Below are 27,224 nucleotides of genomic sequence, written 5' to 3'. Positions count from 1 at the left end.
AGTTGGGTAGACTATACCAGAAAAGTTGCCCATAGGCTACTCCCCAGAGATCCCTGGAAGGAAAGTTGAGTTCACGATTTGGCAAGAGTCTGGTTCAGTCTTCCTTCCCTCCTCTTCACCTTACTTTTCCACTCCCCAGCCCTTGCCAACCAACCCATCCTCACTCTCTCACTCCCAGACTCACATGCCCTCACTTTCTAGGCTCCAAACCTTGCATTTAAATGAACAGATCATAACCTGAATCATATCAACTTTGGGAATAGCAAGCTGAAGATGGTTCTATAGATATATGTCTTTTTTTTTTTTTTTTTTTTTGAGACAGTGTCTCACCCAGGCTGGAGTGCAGTGGCACGATCTCTGCTCACTGCAACCTCCGCCTCCCAGGTTCACGCCATTCTCCTGCCTCAGCCTCCCCAGTAGCTGGGACTACAGGTGCCCGCCACCATGCCCAGCTAATTTTTTGTATTTTTAGTAGAGACGAGGTTTCACCGTGTTAGCCAAGATAGTCTCGATCTCCTGACCTCACAATCCACCCACTCGGCCTCCCAAAGTGCTGGGACCACAGGCGTGAGCCACCGTGCCCAGCCAGATATATCTGTCTTATAGTTAGTCCTCAAATAGAAAAAACCAAGGGAAATCCCCTCCCTCATACTCTCAGTACCAAACTCCTTAACACAAAACTCTAGCTGTCTTAACAGTATTCGAAAACATCTTATTTAAACCAGGCACGGTGACTCACATCCATAATCCAGGCACTTTGGCAGGCTGAGGCAAGCAGATCACTTGAGGCCAGGAGTTTGAGACCAGCCTGGGCAACATAGCAAGACCCTATCTCTACAAAAAATTGTTTTAATTAACCAGGTGTAGTGGTATACATCTGCAGTCCCAGCAACTTGGGAGGCTGAGGCAAGAGGACTGCTTAAGCCCAGGTGTTCAAGGTTACAGTGAACTACAATCGCACCCCAATGTGGGCCACAGACCAAGACCCCCATTTCAAATAAATAAAATAAATAAAACTTCCCATTTTGCCTCAGGCCTCAATACTACCATGATAGCCATCCACCTATGACTTGCTTGTCTATTCTTTCCCAACATCCAATCAAAAAATTTTAAAAGAACTAAGAACAAGGCCGGGTGTGGTGGCTCACACCTATAATCCTGGCACTTTGGGAGGCCAAGACAGGCAGATCACCTGAGGTCAGAAGTTCAAGACCACCCTGGCCAACATGGCAAAGGCCCATCTCTACTAAAAATATAAAAATGAGCTAGGTGTGGTGGCGTGCACCTGTAATCCCAGCTACTCAGGAGGCTAAGGCAGGAGAATCACTTGAACCCGGGAGGCAGAAGTTGCAGTGAGCCAAGATCACACCACCGCACTCCAGCCTGGGAGACAGAGCTAGACTCTATCTCAAAAAGAAAAAAGAACTAAGAATAAAAATTATATCCTATTTCCCCAAGTCAGAGACCTTGAGTTACCTAAACAAATGTAATAACAACACCCCATGCTTACATTTCAATTCAATAAACTCAGATCTTAATTCAACAAAGTATTTCCTGCCTGGGCATGGTGTCTCACATCTGTAATCCCAGCACTTTGGGAGGCCGAGTCCAGAGGATCACTTGAACCCAGAAGTTTGAGACCAGCCTGAGCAACATAGCAAAATCCCGTCTCTACTAAAAATACAAACAAACAAAAAAAATTAGCCAGGCGTCATGGTGTGTACCTGTAGTCCCAGTTATTTGGGAGGCTGAGGTGGGAGAATCACCTGAGCCCAGGAAGTTGAGGCTGCAGTGAGCTGTGAGCATACCACTGCACATCTACCATAGGGAAGGCACAGGTACAGTCCATACATTCCTTCAACAAATAGGTATGCAGCTTCTTCAAGCCAAAGTACTCTAAGTGCTAGGGATACAACACTTAAGAGTATATAAGTAAAAAAAAAAATATATATATATACATATATATATATATGTATATATATATTTTTTTTTTTTTGAGACAGAGTCTCACTCTTCTTACTCTTGCCCAGGTTGGAGTGCAGTGGCACGATCTCGGCTCACTGGAACCTCTACCTCCTGGATTCAAGCGATTCTTGTGCCTCAGCCACCTGAGTACCTGGGATTACAGGCATGCACCACCACACCTGGCTAATTTTGTAAAAAATAAATATTTTTAAAAAGGAAACAAAGACAGGGTGATCAAGGAAAGTCTCTGAGGAGGTAAGATGTGAGCAAAGACTTGAAACAGTGTAAAGGAAAAAAACCCTATTAAGATCAAGCTGACAGCAATCCATATGTATATAAATGTCCCAACCCCAGACAGTTTGAAGCATAAGGCAATAAGGCCAGTAATTACAGCTGTAAAGAAAGTAAAAGGAGACTAGTATAGTGGATGTGGTCAGAGGTAGCCATGGTTAAGGAATCTGAACTATACTGGGAATGAGGAAGGCTCTGTGGTACTGCAAGGCACATGGTGCTTCACCTGAGTGAGATTGTATTACAGTAAAGGAGGTAAGGCAAGTGTAAAGCAACTGTCACACAAGGCAGAATACTCAGAAATAGAGCATGAACAAAATATAATGTGAGTCACTGAAAGAGTTAAAACCACATTAAAGTCAGGAAGGAAAGAGTCCAGAGGAGGTAGAACTTGAGATAAGACTATGAAAGAGAAAGGTACAGCATGAGGGCCATACAGGCTTGTTCAGCAAACAGCCAGGGATCCAACATGGCTGACATGTTTGATATGCTTAGTAGAGTCCCGGGAGATTAGACTACTGCAGTAGGTTGCAGTAGGTTGTATTACAGAAAACCATTAATTATCTAATTCTGCAGGCAATGGAAAGCCACTGAAGGTTTGAGTTGTGGGAGAAGACGGAGAGGAATAAAATTATCAGAGGGCTATTTGGTAAGGTATCTCTGACAATGATGGAATGAGGCTTTTGCAGTAGTCCAAGTAAAAAATAATTAAGAACCAAACTAGATGGTAGTTGTAAAGAGTGAACACGGCTGGGCGCAGTAGCTCACGCCTATAATCCCAGTACTTTTGGAGGCCGAGGCCGGTGGATCACAAGGTCAGGAGTTCGAGACCAGCCTAGCCAACATGGTGAAACTCCGTCTCTACTAAAAATACAAAAATTAGCCAGGTGCGGTGGCAGGCACCTGTAATCCCAGCTACTCGGGAGGCTGAGGCAGGAGAATTGTTTGAACCCAGGAGGCGGAGGTTACAGTGAGCCAAGATCGCAACACTGCACTCCAGCCTGGGTGACAGAGCAAGACTCCATCTTGGAAAAAAAAAAAAAAGAGAGAGAGAGAGAGAACAAATACAAAAGAGTGGAGAAGCAGACAATGAAGAAAGCTGAATTGACAAAATTTAACAAATGGCTGGATGTTGAGGTTGCCCATATTGAGTTTGAGGTGCAGGTGAGACAGTCTGGATGATTCACAATTTGCTCCAAAACAAGCAAATAACCTATAATCCACAAAAATTACCAAAAGAAGTCCTACTTAGTGGAATAAGACTCTGGTTCATGATAAAAGCAAAGCTGCTAACCATCAAAAAAATCAGCCTTAGCCAGGCGTAGTGCTGCACGCCTGTAATCCCAGGACTTGGAAGGGCAAGGCAGGCAGATCATTTGAGCCTAGGAGTTCAAGACCAGCCTGGGCAACATGGCAAAACCTCATCTCTACAAAAATACAAAAATTAGCTGAGTGTGGTGGTGCATGCCTGTAGTTCCAGCTACTCAGGAGGCTGAGGCAAGAGGATCACTTGACTCCAGGAGGTTGAGGCTACAGTGAGCCAAGATTGTGCCACTGCACTCCAGCCTGGGCAGCAGAGCAAGGCTTCGTCTCAAAAAACGAAAACAAAAACAGCCTTTACTAAAAACTAAAATGACACTGATGATAAAATGATACAATGCCTGAAAGTGTTTCCTTTCACCCTAAGGAAAGGAAGAAGGGTCTTTAGTTTATATAAATGTAATGTGCAATGAACAATGACAACATATAACCACAGTTAAGGGAGAGCCTAACCAGTCAGGGAGCCATATGACAAAGCCCAGGAAATCCTACTAGCGAACTATAGCAGAGCACTAAAATATGACTTGAATGGATTTCCACAAAGGAATAGGAGAAATGATCATTAAACAAATGCAGGTCAGGCGCAGTGGCTCACGCCTGTAATCCCAGCACTTTGGGAAGCCGAGGAGGGTGGATCACCTAAGGTCAGGAGTTCAAGACCAGCCTGACCAACATGGCGAAACCCCCGTCTCTACTAAAAATACAAAATGAGGGCTGGACACGGTGGCTCACACCTGTAATCCCAGCATTTTGGGAGGCCGAGGTGGGCGGATCACGAGGTCAGGAGATCAAGACCATACTAACACTGTGAAACCCTGTCTCTACTAAAAAATTACAAAAAATTAGCCAGGCATGGTGGCGGGTGCCTGTAGTCCCAGCTACTAGGGAGGCTGAGGCAGGAGAATGGCATGAATCCGGGAGGCAGAGCTTGCAGTGAGCTGAGATCGTGCCACTGCACTCCAGCCTGGGCGACAGAGCGAGACTCCGTCTCAAAAAAAAAAAAAAAAATTAGCCAGGCATGGTGATGCATGCTTGTAGTCCCAGCTACTCAGAAGGCTGAGACAGGAGAATCCCTTGAACCTGGGAGGCGGAGGTTGCAGTGAGCCGAGATCGCGCCATTGCACTCCAGCCTGGGCAACAAGAGTGAAACTCCGTCACCGATAAAAAAACAAATGCTGTTCTATCTGCTGAGTGAGCTCTAGGTTATACGGACGGATAATTTCAGAAACTTCAGTGTGCAAAAAGGAGCAGCTTCCATAATTAACTTTTCTGCCCAAAAATTTCCAAGTAACATTTATCAGTCAGTTTCAAATTAACATTTACCAATCAGTCTATTTTAAGGTACTCTATTTCAAACAAAGGATGGGTACCACTTTCATGAGTTTTTTTTTTTTTTTTTTTTTGAGACAGAGTCTCACTCTGTTGCACAGGCTAGAGTGCAGTGGCACGATCTCGGCTCACTGCAAGCTCCGCCTCCTGGGTTCACGCCACTCTCCTGCCTCAATCCCCCAGGTAGCTGGGACTACAGGCGCCCGCCACCACACCTGGCTAATTTTCTTGTATTTTTAGTAGAAACGGGGTTTCGCCATGTTAGCCAGGATGGTCTCGATCTCCTGACCTCATGACCCGCCTGCCTCGGCCTCCCAAAGTGCTGGGATTACAGGCGTGAGCCACTGCGCCCGGCCTCATGAGTTTTTTAAAGTATAATTTTAAAAAAAAGTTAGATAAGACTAATACCCTAAATAACTTTTAATTTTTTCATTAAAATAACTGACACTTTAATTCAAAATAGCCATCTTTTTATATACTATCATCAAACAGTTTTGCCAGAGACATAAATCTGAAGACTGCTCTACAAATGAATTTTCTACAAATAAAGTTAGTATATAGTGTTTAAATCAGGATTCAAAGAATCATTAAAGCCAGATTTTACAAAAGGTATGATTCTAAAGTAGGATCCATGTGTCCTAGGTTTCTGAAATTCCCATTTATTCAATATGCTACTATGGCCTTTCATACCTTTCACGCCCACAGAGGCTACAGCAAACAATCAGACATATAACCAACTAGCAATTCTGCTCTTACATTATCTGACATTTTATATTTGTTTATTGCCTGCCTTCCCCATTAAAAAATAATCCTCATGACAACAGTGACTGTGTTTTTACAACTGTATCCCCAATACCTAAAACAGTGCCTAACACGTAGCAGGCACTCAATGAGTACTGATCAATATATCCATAAGAAAAACAACAACTATATTCTTCCTACAAACAGATTCAAGCAATGACAATATACCCTGCTTGAATCTGCCACTTTTTACAGAATGATGTTTAATTTTGGTATGTGTCCCTTCCTGAATTGCAGTAAATACAGTTATCTTTGAGAAGGTTGGAAAAGATTCAGTGATGACAGAGAAGCACTCTTTAATAGAGCTCAGGGTCTAGTCTGAACTTGTGGGACACGTACAGGAACACCAGAGTCACTTCTGCACAATGAGACACAAACGGATGGATGCTCACCCCTCAATAAAGGCATATATGCAGTACGAAACATGCTAAGAAGGAATACCACAAGACTTAATTAGTGCTCAGAAGGAGCTTTGTGACACAAGATGAAAGGTACCACAGACACAGAAAACATTACAAAGGTGTGGCAATACAATACCTCAAAGACAAGAATCAGTTTGTGACCCTGATGTAATGAGGATTCCAGGGACCACTGACAATCTCCACTTACAAAGCAAAGCATGGAACAGACCCAAAGTATCAAATGCCCTGTAACAAAGAGAAACTGACATGATAAGTCCTGCGCTGTCCTCCCAGCTTTCCCTTCCACATTAGTACTAAAGTGCAGGCAGGCATTTCTTTCATGGAAACAAACTTTTCTCCATATTGTCTACTTTCTGTCATTAATATCACTTACCTCCTGCCCTGTAGCTGCTTCCATATCAAGAAACAGATCAAGAAGAGATCGGACCAGGCGAGCTGCTTTAGCCTTGCTGATGGAATTCAAGAAGGGCCGTACATACTTCAGGAGTCCTCCAAGCTCTGTATGAAAGGCAATTCAAAAAGAGAAGTAAACATCAACATTTGAGACAAAATACCCACTTAAGAAACTGACCCAATGTCATAAAAATCAGTACTTACATCACTAGAATCAGTCTAAGTGAAACTTACTAGGAGTTTAAAGCATTCCTAGCACATAGCAGAATAGCAAAAACAAGTTAACATCATATACCAAATTTGCATTCTGTTCCCTACTCAGCCACTGGATTACTATGAAGTTCCAGGAAAATCTCATGTCTCTGCTTCATTTATCCATCTTAATGAAAGATAAACAGCCAAGTATTCATAATCTCAAAAAGCAGTTTTCTAGAACATGAAATATGCTGTGCCCCTGCCACCTTCACAAAATTACTTCCTCACAACCAATAAATATGATCAGGTTATATAAGTAATTTTTTTCTAATTCCCAAGTCTGCTTCAGCTGTTCCCCTTAGACAGCGATTTTCTACTCCAGATTCCTTTTTCCTGTCTTTCTGCAGTGCTCCCCAGTTTAGCCTTTCTGCATTATCACTTCCCTGGCACTCTTCTGCATAAACTTTTCACATAGAAGAGTGTTTTGCCCTTAAAGTGCTGCTATATCTCTTTTAAATTCCTCATTAATCTTCAAAACCTAAGTCTTAAACTATGACCAAAAAAGGGATCCATCATAGAGCTTTTCTCCCACTATATAGAAGAGGGCAGTATATGAACTCTAAAGAAACATCTTTCGAAACAATAAACTAGAGATACGCTTGTCAAATAGTAAAAATTAGAGAATGTTTCAACTAAACAACTAAGGAGGTATTTTTGGAATGTAGGTTAAAATTACTTTAGTGCCACTGCCTCTTTAATATTCTCCAATTGCAGACTCACCCTCCTGAGAACTCTAATTCAGGGCAAGCAAACTTCACCCTCCAGAGAATGCTAATTCAAGGCCCTGAAATCCTCATCTGCCTGAATAGTCAGAGAATGCATGGGACTGTGTTCGGTACTTAAGAACTTCATATAGAGTAGAAAAGTTCATCTTTTTCCTTCACTCCCCAGTAATGACCTTTGATTCCCAATGTTTAAAACTTTTTGCCATTCTGCCACCTCATTCATCTCTGCACAAGACTACAGTATATACTCCTGCTTTCAAGAGGCACTAATGCCATAATCCCATCTGAAATGTCTTGCCATCTTCTCAGCCTATATAAATCTTATATATCCTTTTAGGTCCATCTGAAGTCCTATTGAGTTTTCCATGTAACTCCAGTCTACAGTGATTCTCCTCCTCAAATTCCTTTTGAATTTATTTCAATTATATTATGTAATGATAGCTTTTTAAAAGTAGTCTGAAGCAATGTCCCTTCTCCCACAGAATTTCCTCCTGTGCCTGAACAATTCTGAATGATTTCTAGTCACAGAAATGTTCACAAAGCAGCCTATTCCAATGTTGGCCAAAACAAATTATTCCTTTTTGAAACACAAAACACAAATCTATACCTTCTTTCACATGGCTTTAAATACTTAAAGATAATTCTCATTTACATTTCCCTAATTTTACCTTTATCCAAGCTTAACATCTTTGGCTATTTCAACTGTTCCTCCAAAGTCCTTGTTTCTAGGTAACTTAGTTGCTCTCCTCTGAACAAACTCTACTTTGTAAAGGTACTACTTGTGGTATTTTGTGGTACCCAGAAATGAAAACAATTGCTCCAGGTAGGTCTGACAGTAGACCAGGAGGCAATTTAATTCTCTTGATCTGGCCATGATACGTAACACAAGATAGCATGTTTTGCTTTTTCTAACACCTCTCTTTGTTCAGACTGAGCCCATTAAAGTCCTTTTTAATAGACTACTGTCGAAACAGGTAATTCCCCCAACTTCCTCTGTTTTGAAAAATACTTTAAGTATATAACTTAATCCTTATCACAACTGAATTTAATCTTCCTGACTTTGGCAATAACTGTGAATTTTAATTCTGTCTTCTAACTGTACTGAGTCATCTACAAAAATAAGCATCCCTTCTGAAATGGCTTTAACCATGATTCCAGATGCTGACCAGAAAAACAAGTACAGATCCTCATGACACAATGCCTGAAGACTTCCCTTCAGGTTGACAAATGATCCATTTATTAACATGTTTTGGATACAGTTATTCAGCCCATTGTAAATTCATAACCTATACCTGTGATATTAATATTATGGCAAATGTTCAACTACCCTGCTTACATCAGATATGTAGTCTATATCATTCCTCTAATCCAGAAGCTGGCAAACTTTTTCTGTGAAGAGCCAGATAGTAAATTTTTTTGGCTTTGCAGTTTATTTGGTCTTAGTAGCAGATCCTGAACTCAGCCAGTCACACACAATGCGGAAACAAATGGGCGTGGCTTTGTTACAATAAAACTTTATTTAAAAAAACAGGTGGCATGCAGACCCCTGAAAATCTATGGGTCTGATAAAGCTAACCAAAAAGAGAACTAGGCTGGGTGCAGTGGTTCACACCTATAATCCTAGCACTTTGGAAGGCCAAGACGGGCAGATTGCTTGAGCCCAGGAGTTTAACACCAGCCTGGGCAACATGGCGAAACCCCCTCTCTACAAAAATTAGCCAGGCATGGTGGTGAAGGCCTATAGTCCCAGTTACTTGGGGGGCTGAGGCAAGAGCACTGCTTGAGCCCAGGAGGTCGAGGCTGCAGTGAGCCAAGATTGTGCCACTGCACTCCAGCTTAGGTGACAAAGTGAGACTCTGTCTCAAAAAAACAAAACAAAACAAAACAAAACAGAGAGAACTAAGGTGAATCTGAATAATCTGTTCACAATAAATCCACTGTTTTTTAAGAGATTACTATCTCCTTATCAAATAATCTGTCCCAGAACTCTACCACTGATGACCATGTATAGTGTCTACTCTTTATTTTTAATTTCTTTATTTCAATGTGCAGCACACAGTGAATACATCTATTCTTTGCATTACCCTCTTGAAAGGCAGGATAACATTTGCCTCAGTTTCCTTATACCTCTCCATGATTTTTCTCAGAATAACATATGGCTCTATAGTTACATCTGCTAGAACTATTTTTTTGATAATAAAAGAAACTGTTAGAGCCTAGAGACCTGAACTTATTTACAGAGACTATCTGCTCTGTCTTCTCTCACCTACGATTATCTCTTTCTGCTGTTATTTCTATCTTTTGCAGTTTGAAAATCATTTTCCTTCCTAGAAAAGGCAGAAGTGAAACATGAGCTAAGCAGTCTGCTTTTCTAACACCTGCTAGCATTACAATATTTTCTCTAAGCACTGAGTGTTATTCTTCTTACCCCAAGAGAGAAGCAAATGATCTCTTAGTTGTCCCCCTGCATTTCTTTTTTTTTTTTTTTTGAGAAAGAGCCTCACTCAGTCACCCAGGCTGTAGTACAATGGCACAATCGTGGCTCACTGCAGCCTTGACTTCCCAGGCTCAAGTGATCCTCCTGCCTCTGTTTCCCAAGCACCTGGGACACAGGAACGCACCACCACACCCAGTCAATTTTTTGTAGATATGGGGTCTCCTTATGTTACCCATGCTGCTTTTTAAAAAAAAAATTTTTTAACAGAGATAGGGTCTTCGCTATGTGGTCCAAACTGGTCCACATAACTCCTGGCTTCAAGCAATCCTCCCACCTCAGCTTCCCAAAGTCCTGGGATTACAGGTGTGAGCCACTGTGCCCAGCTGCCATTTTTCAGACTGTTCATCATCTGTTTTAGTCTACTACTGTTTTATATTCATTCTTGTTTGTATTTCCTGTTTCTTTCCATTTTCATACATACTAAGTTAATTTTTTTTTAAGTCCCATAAAATCATACTGACTTCCTCCTATTCTTATTGGGATTATTTGCAATTATATGACCAGATTTTCCTTGTCAGAACCTCACATTACTTGGCTGGGCGCGGTGGCTCACACCCGGAATCCCAGCACTTTGGGAGGCCGAGGCAGGTGGATCACCTGAGGTCAGGAGTCCAAGACCAGCCTGGCCAACATGGTGAAACCTTGTCTCTACAAAAAGAAAAAAAAAAAAAATTAGCCTAGCATAGTGGCTCATGCCTATAGTCCCAGCTACTTGGGGAGGCTGAGGCACGAGAATCACTTGAACCCAGGAGGCAGAAGTTGCAGTAAGCCAAGATCACACCACTGCACTCCAGCCTGGGCAACAGAGTGAGACTCGGTCTCAAAAAAAAAGGCCGGGCACAGTGGCTCATGCCTATAATCACAACACTTTGGAAGGCCGAGGTGGGTGGATCATTTGAGGTCAGGAGCCTGAGATCAGCCTGGACAACATGATGAAACTCCACCTCTACTAAAAATACAAAAATTAACCGGGGGTGGTGGTGGGCGCCTGTAGTTCCAGCTACTTGGGAGCCTGAGGCAGGACCTCACAGAACTCAACAGATTCCTTTTAAAAGTTTTAGGCTATGAAATCCTGAGCCTAGGCATCATGTCTGATGATGCTCAACACTACTAACACTACTTGCAATCACAATTACACATCAGACATTGTTTTATTTGGTAATCCCCAAGTGATTTTTGTTGGCCAGGGATCTTATCTTAAATTTTTGAGTAGAATACTTAGCACAATGCTATGCATTTATTAAATGCATAAAAAACAAAACTGAACATTAATGGAATAGACATATTTTCTGTTCTCAGGGAGCAAACAATACAAACCTATCTATCATTAATAGCAAAGACAGCTAAATATATGTAGGCCTCAACACTTCCTTAGAGTTCCCATTGTGTATACTTACACTCATCAAACTTTCTTAGAAAACAATAACATGGAAATGTTTTTGAAAGTTCTTATAATTCATCTATTAAATTCCAATAGGTTTAGCAGTACACTTCTAAACTTCTCAGGTCACAAGGCAGGAAGGGCAAGAAATAAGGGGAGAATACATATAAAATAGGAATTTCAAGCAAAACAGTAACATTTTTGGATGAAAATTAACTGAAGTGTTGACTATATACCACACACTGTTCTTAATTCATGCCACTGGAGGAAAGTAGAAATTTGGATATTTCAACAACAAAAAAATCTTTTTTTGAGACAGGGTCTTGCTCTGTCACCCAGGCTAGAGCATAGCAGTGTGACCATAGCTCACTAGAGCCTCAACCTCCTTGGCTCAAGCAATCCTCCCACCTCAGCCTCCAGAGTAGCTGGGACTACAGGCACATAACACCACACCCAGCTAATTTTTCTATTTTTTGTAGAGACGGGGTCTCACTATGTTGCCAGAGCTGGTCTCAAATTCCTGGGCTCAAGGGATCCTCCTACCTCAGCCTACCAAAGTGCTGGGATTACAGGCATGAGCCACCACGCCTGGCTAACAACAAAAAAAATTTTAACATCACTTCAGTTGGCCTTATAATTCAGAAAAATTACCTTATTATATTTTGCATGGAGTAATTATCAAAACTGTTTTGGAACCCCCCAAGCTCAAATTAACTAACAGACAAGTGGAATCCTTATGTATGTTAAAAAGGAGGGAAGTCAGCCTAAGATGAAAAGACACCACCCACCAATGATAATTCATTTAAGTAGACAGTTATAGGAAAGCAGTAACCATGACGTCATGTGGCTATACGGGCTCTGAAGTAAGACTACATGACTTCAAATCCTAGGTCTACCAGTTATTAGTTGAATGAGCTTTGGTAAGTTATTTAACTTTTCTGTGCTCAGTATCCTCATGTGTAAAATGGTAACAGTACCTACCTCAAGTTGTTTTGAGGATTCAATTAAGTTAAACCATGTATGTGTTTAAAAGAGTAACCACTTGGCCAGGCGCGGTGGCTCACACCTGTAATCCCATCATTTTGGGAGGCCGAGGCAGGTAGATCACCTGAGGTCAGGAGTTCAAGACTAGACTGACCAACATCGTGAAACCTCGCCTCTACTAAAAAAAAAAATACAAAATTAGCCGGGCATAGTGGCGCATGCTGGCAATCCCAGCTACTCGGGAGGCTGAGGTAAGAGAATCGCTTGAACCTGGGAGGCGGAGGTTGCAGTGAGCCGAGATCGCACCATTTGCACTCCAGCCTGGGTAACAAGAGCAAAACTCTGTCTCAAAAAAAAAAAACAAAAAAAAAATTTAAAAAAAAAAAAGAGTTCATAGCACTCAAAAACCATTATGGATGGTTCTTTTTATAGCTACTTAATGATGTTTTAAGTAAGATATAAGTCCCATGTAAACACATCCTCACAATTTCATACATCTTTATTCAGCTCTATAGACCGAGCCTAATAATTAATAAGTTAGTTACCTTTAATTGAAAAAAATCACTGGCAGGGCACAATGGCTCATGCCTGGAATCCCAGCACTTTGGGAGGCCGAGGTGGGTGGATCATGAGGTCGGGAGTTCAAGACCAGCCTGATCAACACGGTGAAACCCCATCTCTATTAAAAATACAAAAATTAGCCAGGTTTGGTGGCACGTGCCTGTAATTCCAGCTATTCCGGAGGCTGAGGCAGGAGAATCGCTTGAACCCAGGAGGCGGAGGTTGCAGTGAGCCAAGATCACGCCACTGCACTCCAGCCCAGGTGACCGGGTGACACAGCGAGACCCCATCTCAAAAAAAAAAAAAAAAGAAAAGAAAAAAGAAAAAAATCTTTAGTTCTCAAGTTCAAGAAGTTGTGCTAACTAACCCCCATCATTCTCTTGAACAACCAACATAATTTTAGGGAAAATAATTCATGAGGTCACTTACCAGATCTTAATCCAGTCTAATCAAATGAGCTCCAAATTCACTTTAAACTTGACAAAAATCACCCATTTAAGTTTAAACAGACTTCTCTCTAAATACTACTACCACTTTACTGGTAAAAGGTCCTTCCTGATCAAAAGGACTCCCTTCTCATTCCAAGGACACACCCATCATCAGAATATTATGTCAAATCTAATCAGTCAATGGTTCAATTACAACTAGAATGTTTGAGCAATGATGTGCACAAAGTCCCAGGTACCAATGGAGAAGTCTTCGGAAGGCTCCATTTAATGTCTTAATCATTCTCATTCTGAATCTATCAGAAAAAAATGACAGTGAGTCACCTGGATACAAAATCCTTTGTCATTTTTAAATCAGGCGCTTAAAGTTGTTATCTATCTTAAATACATCAGAGTTGCTCAGTGAAATTATTGAAAACTGTTGCTGCCTCTATGTAAGGGAATACAGTGAGAATTCAAAAACCAGAAACAAATCAGAAATCACTATATCACAACAAAAATAAGATTGTCTCTCATTTGCAAAACTAAACTACCATGAAAGAAGTGAGTTTAAAGTCCACTTAATTGCCTGCTAAAAAACTGAAGCTCAACAAGTTGCCAAGAAAATAAAGCTGAATTCAGTTTGCGGATCAGTCCCATGATTCTTCAACAAAAGACAGGAATTTCACTGAGCATTTCAGGTACAATCCATGTACAGCACTTACCTGCAGCTTGTCCAGTCTTTGCCAGGAGAGATCCCAGTTCCAGGATGCTCTGCTCTTTGACTTGCACTGCTTCTTCATCGTTTTCCTGAATGTCACGCTTCACTGGGAGAGGAAAATGCAAACCCTCTTAAAATTCTGACCAAAAAATGAAGACTGGGGAAATTTCACCCTCATAAGATCCATTACAAACTCAAACATATTTACCAAAAGACAAATTCTAGAGTTTAAAAAAAAATAACTCTAAGCCAGAAAAAAAAAAAAAGATCATATATACGTAGAATATACTCTATGTAAATCACACAAAAAAAGGATTCTTCTCTTTGATTTTAAATGTGCCTTTTCATTCTACCCAGCAGAATTTTGCTTACTTACATACACTAAGTTTCTGTTGTGGTCACTTGGTTAAAGCAAAATTAAAACAAAACAAATCCTTCATACTTATGGTGCCAAGATCTGTGCCAGTCACTATTTTATGTGAAGATATTAAACATGCCTGTGCGTTTATGCCACAAACTAAAATCAATTGACCAAGTTACTGATGCCTATAAGTCAAAAGCCTTTCAATAAACTTTAGGTCTGTGCAAAGCCTCAGCTGATGGGTGTGTTAGGGATAAGCAGGTCTATAAAGCCATTCAAGAAAAACAACTCTATCAAAGCCCCAGATCCTGCACAGCTACACTTAGGAGAGACTGCTGCTTTTTAATGCATTGAGGTCTGTTAAAATAACTTTGTGCTATCTGTCCTATTTTCAACAGTTAATAACTATTTTAACATTCAAACATGGAATAGCCTCTCCAAGTTTGTAGTGATCATCACTAGTTACTACTACTCTTACAAAGCATCATGACTTGACAAAAACCAAGATTTTGATACTCCATGATGGAGTCCAGAAAAAGTAAGGCCGTCAACCATCATGACTCAAGCTTGCTCTAACAGTGAAGCTTTCAGGGAACTCTCCCCTAGAATAGTGGGCCAACAGGAAATACTCTAATTGTAATATTTAACGTAATTTCTACTTTATGAAAGACAAAATATTAGGTACTAGGCACCGACAATTAAAATTCATGCTCCTCACATTAGTTCTAAATAATAGTGTGTACTCAAAATAAAATACCCATGTAACGGTGATTGAGATGACTCTGGTTTCGTAGAAGTAACTGACCTAAGATCAGAACTTTTAAAATGAAACACCTTTTACCAATATCATTCAAAGATACATCTTGATGCCCACTTCCTCTCCTTCTCTAGTATCCCCAATGATAAAGTATCAAGATCTTGTCAATGTCCTTTCTCTGTGCAGGTCTGGAATACCAAAATTCAACACACTAAGTCAAACGCCAACATCTTGCAAGTCCCACATACAGGTGCATTCTCATACTACTTGTTGAGCCAATTCAAATCTTCCCAAATTACACTAAAAAGATTCCATTACATGTGCAGTGAAGAGCTGGTCCAAACCCTAATTGAATCCTTTATGAGTGAACATTAAAGTCTTCCTCTGTCATTATAAATTTCTGTTCACACTTGAATCCCAACAGAAAGCTGCCGGAAGCGACTGGCTGGGGTTCCCATTTCAGTTTTCCTGTTGTGTGCAGGTGTAAGACCATCGTATTAGTGTTAAGAAATTTTAATTTTTCCGGCAACATGCAGCCGACCCGTTCCAAAGAACTCCCTGAACTCCGCGACTGACAACTAACTCCCTTAACTCACTTCCAACCCCTACAGGGAGTCTGGAAAGATTAGTCACCTCCTCTAGCCAGGCGGTCCCGCTCCAACACCTCACTCTTACACCCTACACAGGGCAGATGAGCGTCTCGGCCACCTCCACAAACCAAATGCCAATCTGAGGTGTGTGTCACCCCTGAATTTCCCACATTCTGAAAGAGACCCTCCTCTTAGTGGAGCTTTCTGCCGTGGGGCTGAGGAGTAGCAGCTCCCAGCGTCCCGTGGAAGGAAACTCCCAGAGAAGAGCAAGCGCTCGCGCTCCCACCCGGAGCAGGCTGTGCTGATTACAACGGCGGGAAATGCCTGTCCTGAGCTGGTTTCGCCAAGGCCTTTCAAGTAGAGACTCTAGGACCAGTCCGTGACAAGCACGCCGGCCGACACTGCTCCAGGTCCCAGACCAGCTCCTGCGGGCCAGAGCCGGGGACACGGCTAGGGAGGGGTGGGGGCCCGGCTCGGCCCACTCTCCCACCCTACGCTAAGCCCCCCGTGAGTCAGCAGCAGGCGAGGGGACCCGGGGATTGCCTCAAGCCGTCCCACAAGAGTGAGACCTGGGGGGCTCTAGGGAGCTCCGAGCGGCCTGCGCCCCCGGCCCGGCCCCCCTCACACACACAGTGAGTCAGCAGCACCAGAGCCGGCTAGCCCGGCCCCTCTCCGCTGCCGCCGACCGACATAAGCCGAGCTGGGCCGGCAGGGCCGGGGAGGCGGCGCGGCGACCTTTACCGATGGAGTGGAGGATGTCGATGGAGGCCTCCCGGTCGGTGCTGAGTAGAGACTGTGCTCTCTGGAACTCCACCACCGCCGCCGCCGCCATCTTACCGCTCTCACACCGTCCCCGGCCGCGGCCGCCGACGCCGGAAACACACACCCGGAAAGCCCGCCCTCGCGTCCCTCCGCCTGTAGCTCCCGCGGCTCCGTTCCCAGAGCACTCCGGGAGTTGTAGTCTCTCCGCCGGCCGCGGGCTGAGGGGTGGGGAGAGCGGGACCGCCTCGCAGGTGGGCTGCAAGCTCCCCAGCGCCTCCTAGCGGGGCGGCCGGCGAGGAAAAGAGGCGGTGCCCTGCAGTGGGAGCTCAAGATCTGTCCCCGCCCACCCCAAAAGAGGCTTCTTGATTCCGGCCCCGCTCGCGCACCCCTGAGAGGGGTTCCTGAGTACCGGGCTAGGTATTGAGTCAAAGCTGTGTGGCTTTCTTTGCGGCTTCCACGATTTAACCATTCATTCAGGACGATAAGTGACCTTATAAAGTGCTCGCTATGTGGCAGACAAAGAATAGCACCATTCGAATGCGTTCCAGTGTCTGACGCCTGTGCGCCGCACACACGCTTTCCAGGCTTGACTCCCGCAGAACGCTGGCCGGCAGGTGGGCAAACCTGCCAGGACCGGAGAAAACTGTCCTCACGCGCCTATTTAACCTTGGGACAGTGCTGGACGTGATGAAGTGAAACATCACCTTTGCTCTATTCACGCCACAAATACCTCTTGGGAATCCACAGAAGCCTCACCCAGCTCCCCAGCTCAAAAAAAAAGGAAGGAAGGAAGGAAGGAATGGAGGGAATGGAGGGAGGGACGGACGTAGGGAGGGAAGGAAAAAATTGAATTATTCTTCCCAATATCTTCAGCCCCTTCAACTAAAGTCACAGATATCAGTGAAGACGTCGTGTGGGCGGAAAAATGACATTCTATGAGACCACTTAGGGTTAAACTTAAGAAAGGGTGCTAAAAGGATACAAAGACAATTCAGTATTAAGGAAGACCTTTCTCTAGGTGATGACGATCCAAAAATGGAATGTGCTGTCCCATAAAAGGACGCATAAAGGGGACTAACATTGCACACCCTCCTCTGTAAGTGGATTAGGCCATTTATATTCCTCTATCTCCTTTTATTCTCCCAACAATGTTCTGTAAAGAAGATATTTACTCCCCTTTAATACGTGAGGAAACAGAGGGTTTGAGTTATTTGGTGAAGTTCAAATCGTGATTGGGAGAGCTGAGAGCTGCCGGTTAGGGAATGCCTTCCTAATTCCTGGGTGTGTTCACGTGAAAAGTAGATGACATCTCATCAGGTTGTTGTAAACAGGATTCATGACTTTGATGGAGAGTTGGATTAAATGGCTTCTAGCAAGGCACGGTGGCTCACGCCTGTAATCCCAGCACTTTGGGAGGGCGAGGTGGGCAGATCGCTTGAGCCCAGGAGTTCAAGATCAGCCTGGGCAACATAGACCCCAACTCTACTAAAAATACAAAAATTATCCGGGTGTGGTAGTGCACCCCTGTAGTCTCAGCTACTTGGGAGGCTGAGGTGGGAGGCTTTAGAAGAAATCATAGGAGAGGATAGAGTGCTGGCCTCACTACAAAGAGTGGGTACTATAAAACAGTGGACCCCAACATTTTTGGCACCAGGGACCAGTTTTGTGGAAGACAATTTTTCCACGGATGTGAGGAGGGGGGATGGTTTCGAGATGAAACTGTTCCACCTCAGATCATCAGGCATTAGATTCTCATAAGGAGCAGGCAACCTAAATCCCTGGCATGCTCAGTTCACAATAGGGTTTGCCTCCTATGAGAATATAATGCTGCAGCTGATCTGACAGGGGGCAGAGCTCAGGCAGTAATGCTGGCTCCCCAACAGCTCACCTCCTGCTGTGCGGCCTGGTTCCTAACAGGCCACTGACCAGTAATGGTCCTTGGCCCAGGGTTGGGGACCCCCACTGTAAAAGACTAGGAGTGTCTGCCACATCTTTCTCCCAAGCTAGTGAGTCTTGCTGACTGTGGAAACTCATGAGCCCATCCCTGTGTGATCATCATGGTGAAAGTTTTGAGATGAACTAGACATGTCTCTTGAGGAGTTTGGCATGTGTGCACATTCACGAAGATGGGCACCCACTTCTAGCCTACAGAATTCTGAATTAGGGAAGCTGGCTGGCACACTGTACAATAGGAGAGGGAGAAAAGGCAACAATAGGGTAGCTTCCACTCCCTGTGTTTGACATGGCAAGGTTCTTATGAGCCAAGAGGATGCTGAAAAGGTAGATCATCCGGGACCTTCTTAAAGGAACCTATTCAGTAGGGCCGTATGCTAGTGTAAGCAGACCCAGAAATAAGATGCTGGAAGTGTGGACTTCAGGAGGCAGTCACTGACGGGAGTCTTGAGATCCACAGGTAGATCCTCCAAAGAACACAAGAACACATAAATGCTCCCAACAAGAAAGAACCAGCACCTGGGTCTCTGCCTCTGACGTCATCAGTCATGTAAGAGAAGAGACCTTGATCTCTTTTAATTCTTCCTACTTCTCTGCTTTCACCAAAACCTCCTCCACCCTAGAGGAGACCCAGAAACAGCAGAGTGAGAGGGTGGAGAATGAAAAGAGTGAAACTGCAGACCAAACACAAATTTTCCACTGCCTGAGACTTAGAGACAGGGGAAAAGCTTTAAGTTAGATATGAAATTAAAGTTTTGCTTTAGGCTAGACTGGACTTTCAATCATTACAAATGGCATAAAAGAGATTTAGGGGCCAGGTGCAGTGGTTCATGCCTGTAATCTCAGCACTTTGGGAGGCTGAAGCAGGCAGATCACGATGTCAGGCGTTCGAGACCAGCCTGGCCAACACGGCAAAACCCCGTCTCTACTAAAAGCACAAAAAAAATTAGCCAGGCATGGTGGTGTGTGCCTGTAATCCCAGCTACTCAGGAGGCTGAGGCAGGAGAATTGCTTGAACCCAGGAGGCGGAGGTTGCAGTGAGCCGAGATCACGCCACTGCACTCCAGCCTGGGTGACAGAGTGAGACTCTGTCTCAAAAAAAAAAAAGAGAGAGAGAGAGATTTATGAGATTTTCCCACGGCATCTCCAGGGGAAAGGAAGGAAAATCCAATATTTGCCTTCAACTAGGCTAGCCACTTAGTAGCTGATGACTTTAACATGTTTCTTAATTTCTCTGATCTTTGGTTTTCTCATCTACGAAACAGGGATAATAAAATCTAGCTCACCACCTGTAATTCCAGCACTTTGGGAGGCCATCTTCGTTACATCATACTGAGACTCTGTATTATAGGGATCACAAACTACTATGTAGTAGTCACCTGTCATGGATTGCATTGGTAGGTTAACAATGTCCCTAAATGTAAGTATTACTAAAATGAAAGTCATTCTCAGAAATGTGACATTCTCAATGTCACACTTGCCCTCTTACCATGCCATTCTTCCCCACTTTGAGATTCTTTGTACCTCCTCTGTATATCTCTAATGCTCTGGCCTTGTGAGAGTCTGGTTAGCATCCTCCTTACTATGGTCCACGAAGTGTTGCATAATCTGGCACCTGCCTACTTCTCCAACTTCAACTCTTATCACTTTGCCCCTTACACACTTTGCTCAGCTGACTCCGTTTTCTTTTTTTGTCTCAAACATGCCACGTTCCTTCTCACTTCAAAGCCTTTATATTTTCCCCTCAAAGGTTTCAGCTCAAAGGTCATTTCCACAAAGTGGCCTTCTGTGCAATCCCATCATAAGTAATCTCTTACGCCTTCAATCTAGTAACCATCACATCACTCTATTTCCTTCCTAGCATTTAACACAGTCTGTGATTTTATTACGTCAATTTTTAAATTTTTTTAATGTAAATTTTATTTTTACATTTTTTCTAATTTTAAGTTTTTTAGAGACAGGCCGGGCACAGTGGCTTACACCTGTAATCCCGGCATTTTGGGAGGCCGAGGTGGGTGGATCACCTGAGGTCAGGAGTTCGAGACCTGCCTGGCCAACATGGCAAAAACCCATCTCTACTAAAAATACAAAAATTAGCTGGACATGGTAGCAGGCGCTTGTAATCCCAGCTACTTGGGAGGCTGAGGCGGGAGAATCACTTGAACCCAGGAGGTGGGGGTTACAGTGAGCCGAGATCAGACCACTGCACTCCAGCCTGGGCAACAGAGCAAGACTTCGTCTCAGAAAAAAAAAAGGATTTTAGAGACAGAGTCATGCTCTGTTGCCTAGGCTGGAGAGCAGTGGCATGATCATAGCTCACTGTAGCCTTGAACTCCTGGGCTCAAGTGATCCTCCTGCCTCAGCCTCCTGAGTAGCTGGGACTATAGGGATGCACTACAATGCCTGGTTGATTTTTTTTTTTTTTGAGATGGAGTCTTGCTCTCTTGCCCAGGCTAGAGTGCAGTGGCTCAATCTCTGCTCACTGCAACCTCCGCCTCCTGGGTTCATGCCATTCTCCTGCCTCAGCCTCCTGAGTAGCTGGGACTATAGGCGCCCGCCACCACACCCAGTTAATTTTTTGTATTTTTAGTAGAGAGAAGGTTTCACCGTGTTAGCCAGGATGGTCTCGATCTGCTGACCTCGTGATCCGCCTGCCTCGGCCTCCCAAAGTGCTGGGATTACAGGTGTCAGCCACCGTGCCTGGCCCGGCTGATTTCTTTTTTTGAGAGACAAGTTCTTGCTATGTTGCCCAGGCTGGTCTCAAACTCCTGGCCTCAAGGGATTCCCCCCACCTTGACCTCCCAAAGTGCTGGGATGACAGACATGAGCCACTATGCCCAGCCTATTTCATTTGTTTGAATCTCATCTCCCTCCAAAAGGCTGCAGGACTACATGCTATGGAAAATGAGCACAGAATTTGAAGTCAGACAAATATGGAGCTCAATATTATCTCTGCTACCAACTAATAGTCAAATTACTTAAACTATCTGATACAAAGTTTGATCATCAGTAAAACTATTTTAAAAATCAAGTTTACTTAATGGTTGTACAATAATGTGACTGTATTGAATGCCACAGAACTTTTTTTTGTTTTGTTTTGTTTTGTTTTGTTTTGTTTTTTGAGATGGAGTCTCACATTGTCACCCAGGCTGGAGTGCAGTGGTGTGATCTCGGCTCACTGTAACCTCTGCCTCCTGGGTTCAAGAGATTCTCGTGCCTCGGCCTCCTGAGTAGCTGGGACTACAGGCACTCGCCACCGTGCTCTGCTAATTTTTGCGTTTTTAGTAGAGAGAGGGTTTCACCATGTTGGCCAGGCTAGTCACGAACTTCTGACCTCAAGTGATCTGCCTGTCTTGGCCTCCCAAAGTGCTGGGATTACATGGGTGAGCCACCGCGCCAGGCCAGAACTGTATAATTTTAAATGGTTAAAATGATAAATTTGATGTTATTCATATTTCACCACAATTTTAAAATTTTACTTCACAGATTTGTTGAAATTTATTTTTTTTAAAAGACAGGATCTTGCTATGTTGCCAAGGCAACTCCTGGATTCAAGCCATCCTCCTGCCTTAGTCTCCCAACTAGCCGGAACTACAGGTACACACCACTGTGCCCAGCTTTGAAGTTTAAATTTTTAAAGACAGTAGAACACTTCAGTGCTATGACTGACACATACATAAGTATTCAATCAGTGGCAGTTATTAAAATTGCAATTAAGTTGCTGATTAAATTAGCTGATTAGCACCCACTACTCCCCTTCCTCAGGGAGGCCAGTTGGAGGGCTAAATGAATCTTTAATAGATAATTTTCACAGTAATAGAGTGGTGATCAATTGTCAGTTCTATTTTCCTTTTTTTTTTTTTTTTTTTGGAGACGGAGTTCGTTCTTGTTGCCTCAGCTGGAGTGCAATGGCATGATCTCGGCTCACCTCAACCTCTGCCTCCCAGGTTCAAGCAATTCTCCTGCTTCAGCCTCCCAAGTAGCTGGGATCACAGGCGCCCACCATCACACCTGGCTGATTTTGTATTTTTAATAGAGACGGGGTTTCTCCATGTTGGTCAGACTGGTCTTAAACTCCCAACCTCAGGTGATCTACCCACCTCGGCCTCCCAAAGTGCTGGGATTACAGGCATCAGCCACTGCCCGCAGCCCAACAGGTAATTTTCATAGTAATACAGTGGTGATCAATTGTCAGTTGTAGTTCCCATCTTAAGCTTCCTCACCCTCAGTCTCATCTCCCTCCCCTCCCTGTCATGCTTCTTTCTGTCCTCATGCCACCCCCAAACATGCTACACAGCCCTAATCTTCCCTATGCTACTCTATATTCCAAAACAATTTTTTTCTATATAGCTCTTGATTGTTCACTGTTCTAAACATTTTGTATCCCAAAGTTGAGCAAATAGAGGAATACTATGATGTACTATCCTGCCAATACAAGCATATATGCTCCTCCTTCTCCTCTCTCTCCTACCCTATTGTTACTGGAAAAAGGAGTCTTGGTCCAGACCCCAAGAGAAGGTTCTTGGCTCTCGCACTGGGAAGAATTCAAGGAGAATCGGAGTGCAGTGAGAAGAAATAGTTTATTGAAAGCTACTTCACTATAGAATAGAGTGTCCTCAGAAAGCAAGTGGAGGAATACATAGTCTAAGTTTTTCTTCTATAGGGATCTTTGTCTATACAAATACTAAACTAAGCTGTGCCTACATGCAGATGGGCAGACAGCATGACCAAATTTATTATGGTATTGATTTAAAGAAACCTATCCTTGACATTCTACTGTGTGAGTACATCAAAGCATAACTATCTTTAAAAAAAAGCATAATTATCTTGCAAGCAAATCTTGTTATGGGTATTGGGACATCTGGGCTTTTCTGTTTTTGTAGAAGTCTGTCCTTGCAGGTAATCTTTAGGTTGTTTCCTCAACTATAAACATCTTATGACCATGGGTCATGCTAGTTTTTTTTTTTCAGAGTCTCACTCTTGTTGCCCAGGCTGGAGTGCAATGGCACAATCTCAGCTCACTGCAACCTCTGCCTTCCGGGTTCAAGTGATTCTCCTGCCTCAGCCTCCCAGTAGCTGGGATTACGGGCGTGCACCACCACACACGGCTAATTTTTTTTTTTTTTTTTTGAAACGTAGTTTCGCTCCTTTTGCCCAGGCTGGAGTGCAGTGGTGCGATCTTGGCTCACTGCAACCTCTGCCTCCAAGGTTCAAGCGATTCTCCTGCCTCAGCCTCCCGAGTAGCTGGGATTAAAGGTGCCCACCACCACACTGGGCCTAATTTTTGTATTTTTAGTAAAGACAGGGTTTCGTCATGTTGGCCAGGCTGCTCTTTAACTCCTGACCTCAGGTGATCTGCCTAGACAGCCTCCCAACGTGCTGGGATTACAGGAGTGAGCCACTGAGCGTGGTGTGTCTTGCTGGTTTTAAGATGGAGTTGATTGGCCGTCTGTAATCCCAACACTTTGGGAGGCTGAGGTGGGCGGATCACCTGAGGTCAGGAGTTCAAGACCAACTTGGCCAGCATGGTGAAACCCCATCTCTACTAAAAGTAGAAAAATTAGCCGGGCGTGGTGGCAGGCGCCTGTAATCCCAGCTACCCAGGAGGCTGAGGCAGGAGAATCGCTTGAACCCAGGAGGCAGAGGTTGCAGTGAGCTGAGATTGTGCCACTGCACTCCAGCCTGGGCAACAAGAGGGAGATTCCATCTCAAAAAAAAAAGATGGAGTTGATTTTAAAATGGCCTTATTCTGGCTCTCCTAGGCTCCTGCTTCCCTAACACTATGACAAGGAGTTAAGGCTTGCAGTTCTACACTAGTGCTGACTCCATAACTACGCATTCATTACCATTTGAGCTCTGGAGAGGGGGAAAAATAGTAAAAAAAAAAAAAAAAAAAAAAAAAAAAGGAAAATATACATTATGTTTTTATCTCTTTTGGGGAACCCTTCTCTCACATACTGCCACATCTCCCCAGACCTCCAGACACCTTATCGTATTTGAATTGTATTACTGTTCTCTTTTAGTGAAAGTCTGTTAGTGATAACCTTGTCTTTGACTTTATTTTACTCTCACTCTTTATTGATAGTTCAAGTAGGTATAAAATTCCTACATTGTAAGTTTTCAGTCAACATTTTAAAGGTGACTGTCTTCAGTCTAACTGACGTTCCTTTGTAGGTAATCTATCTTTTCCCTGTAGTTAATTTTAACAAATTTTTTGTTTTCAGCTTTTATTAGCTTCACTACAAAATATTTACATCCTGATCAGGATGCACCAGCTTTCCTGAATCTCAGGATTCCTGCCTCCCAGTAATCCTGGAAAATTATCTGCCATTATCTCTTCAAATATTGCCTTCTCTGTCTCCCTTTTCTCTTGGAAATCTTATTACATGTAAGTTAGATCTTCATTGTCTAGTATAATAGTCACTAGCCACATATGGCTGTTGAGCCCTAGCTAGTCCAAACTGAGCTGCGTGTGGTATAAGTGCAAAATACACACTGGGTTTCAAAGACAGTAGGAAAAAAAGAATATAAAATATTTATTCATGATTTTATATTACATGATGAAATAATATTTTGGATTAATTTCTTGTGTTTCTTTTTACTTTCTGTTAGGTTGGTACTAGAAAATTTTAAATTATGTATGTATGTATCTCATATTTCTATTGGACTGTGTAAACTATCTGCATCTCTTTTCCATATCTTTTATGTTTTCTAGCTCCTTGTCTCTCCATACTACCTTACAAGGAATTTTCTTAATTTCATTTAATAGTTGCTGGATTATATCATCAACTCTTTCTAATCCGCTACTTAATCCATCCACTAAACTTGTTTTGCTTTGTTTTCCACACAGAGTCTCACTCTGTCGCCCAGGCTGGAGTGCAGTGGTGCAATCTCAGCTCACTGCAACCTCTGCCTCCCGGGTTCAAGCGATTCTCTGGCCTCAGTCCCCTGAGCAGCTGGTACTACAGGCGCATGCCACCACGCCTATTTTGTTGTTGTTATTGTTGTTGGGGTTTTTTTTTTTTTTTTGTATTTTTAGTAGAGACGGGGTTTCACCATGTTGGCCAGGCTGGTTTCGAACTCCTGACCTCAAGTGATCCACCCCTTGGCCTCCCAAAGTGCTGGGATTACAAGCATGAGCCATCGCGCCCAGCCCATTCACTCAACTTTAGTGTTAACCAACTTAAAACATATTTTTTGGTCCTCCTGCTTGCACTATGACAGCCAGCGTGGAGCCGCAGGGGCGGCCGCCGAGAGTCAAAGTCTGAGTTGTGGTGACCAGCTTCAAGCATCCGCGTTGTGTCCTCCTGGGGAAGAGGAAAGGGTCGTTTGGAACCGGCAGTTTTCAGCTCTCTGGGGGTCATTTGGAGTTCAGTGAGAGCTGGGAAGAATGTGCTCAAAGGGAAACCTGGGAAGAAGCTCTTCACCTGAAAAATGTTCGCTTTGCCTCAGTTGTGAATTCTTTCATTGAGAAGGAGAATTACCATTATGTTACTGTATTAATGAAAGGAGAAGTGGACGTGACTCATGATTCAGAACCAAAGAATGTAGAGCCTGAAAAAAATGAAAGTTGGGAGTGGGTTCCCTGGGAACAATTTCCTCCTTCTGGGCCCTGTGTTCTTTAAAAGAACAAGACTATGTTCCATTTAAAGAAGATCTGAACCATCTGGTAGGATACAAAGGAAATCATCTCTAGGTGGCCAAGAAGATTTCTTGATTTTCTTTAAAAGACAAAAATAAGGTCGGGTTAGGGAATGATAAATATCTACATTTCGGTGCAACTCCATTTTATCTAAAAAAGTTCTTGTGATCACCAGTTTATTTGCAGTCTCTTAATGTACCCACCACCCTTTCAGCTAGTACTTGATAACATTTTTCTGAAATATGTATAATTGAATTGTATTTCAGACACAGGATATATGATAAATACTGATATTATGGGTAATCTGCTTTCCATATTTATCTATGATATTTACTGTGCAGTTTGTCATTACTAGCTTCCATAGAATAGGATGCAGTCGAATTTGCCTTAGTGTTCTGTTCAAATAGAAATCAGAATTCAAATATTGTAGTTTAGATTCAAACACAGTATGCCTGTTACAAAATTTACCAAGTTTGTTGATTTATTAATTTAAATTATTTTTAAAATTATTAATTTATTTTTAAAAAGTGGGTTGGGGGTAATATATTGTGACAGTCTTTGCAACTTACAGGGAATAGGACAGGCCATTAGGGTGTATTTCCCAGGTTTCCAATTGAGAACCTAAACCCAGAGAAGTGAGACAAAACGTCTAATGTCTGTATCCTACTATTGACAGGCTGTGTGATGTTGGATTTCTCATTTACTCTCTCTGAGGTCCAGGGTCCTTATTTGTAAAATGATGACATTCGTCTAGAGCAGTGATTCTCAAAGTATGGTCTGGGGGTCTTCAAGAGCCTTTGAAGAGTATTCTAGGTCAAAGCTATTTTTAGAACACTAAGACATAATTTATCTTTTGCACTCTCATTTTCTCATGAGTGTCCAGAGGAATTTTTGAGAAGCTGTCTGGTGTGATATTATAACAGGCTGAATAAAGAAGTAGATATGAGAATCTAGCTTTCATCTACCATTAGACATTAAAGAGACTTGCAAAAATGTAAAGCATGGCCGGGCGCAGTGGCTCATGCCTGTAATCCCAGCACTTTGGGAGGCCGAGGCAGGCGAATCATGAGGTCAGGAGATCGAGACCAT

The 27,224-nt window shown here is 43.1% G+C and overlaps 1 protein-coding gene and 1 pseudogene across 2 annotated transcripts in view; one reads left to right on the top strand and one right to left on the bottom strand.

The window, feature by feature from the left end:
• Positions 1–16,813, bottom strand: part of PSMD11 (proteasome 26S subunit, non-ATPase 11) — a 38,598-nt gene extending 21,785 nt beyond the window's left edge. The window contains exons 1-3 of one of the 2 annotated variants that reach the window (XM_055258303.2): positions 16,520–16,813; positions 14,075–14,176; positions 6,502–6,626 (exon numbers count right to left, since the gene is read on the bottom strand). In XM_055258303.2, the coding sequence (XP_055114278.1) occupies positions 6,502–6,626; positions 14,075–14,176; positions 16,520–16,610 (318 nt within the window). In that variant the 5' untranslated portion in view covers positions 16,611–16,813. The remainder of the gene's footprint in view (positions 1–6,501; positions 6,627–14,074; positions 14,177–16,519) is intronic. The other variant, XM_063628533.1, reaches the window with a different exon arrangement.
• An 8,030-nt stretch (positions 16,814–24,843) lies between these two features.
• LOC129470202 (nucleotide triphosphate diphosphatase NUDT15-like) lies at positions 24,844–27,224 on the top strand (annotated as a pseudogene).

The sequence above is a fragment of the Symphalangus syndactylus genome, chromosome 20 (assembly GCF_028878055.3).
Source record: "Symphalangus syndactylus isolate Jambi chromosome 20, NHGRI_mSymSyn1-v2.1_pri, whole genome shotgun sequence".
Lineage (NCBI taxonomy): Eukaryota > Metazoa > Chordata > Mammalia > Primates > Hylobatidae > Symphalangus > Symphalangus syndactylus.
This window is presented reverse-complemented; position numbering and strand designations above follow the sequence as displayed.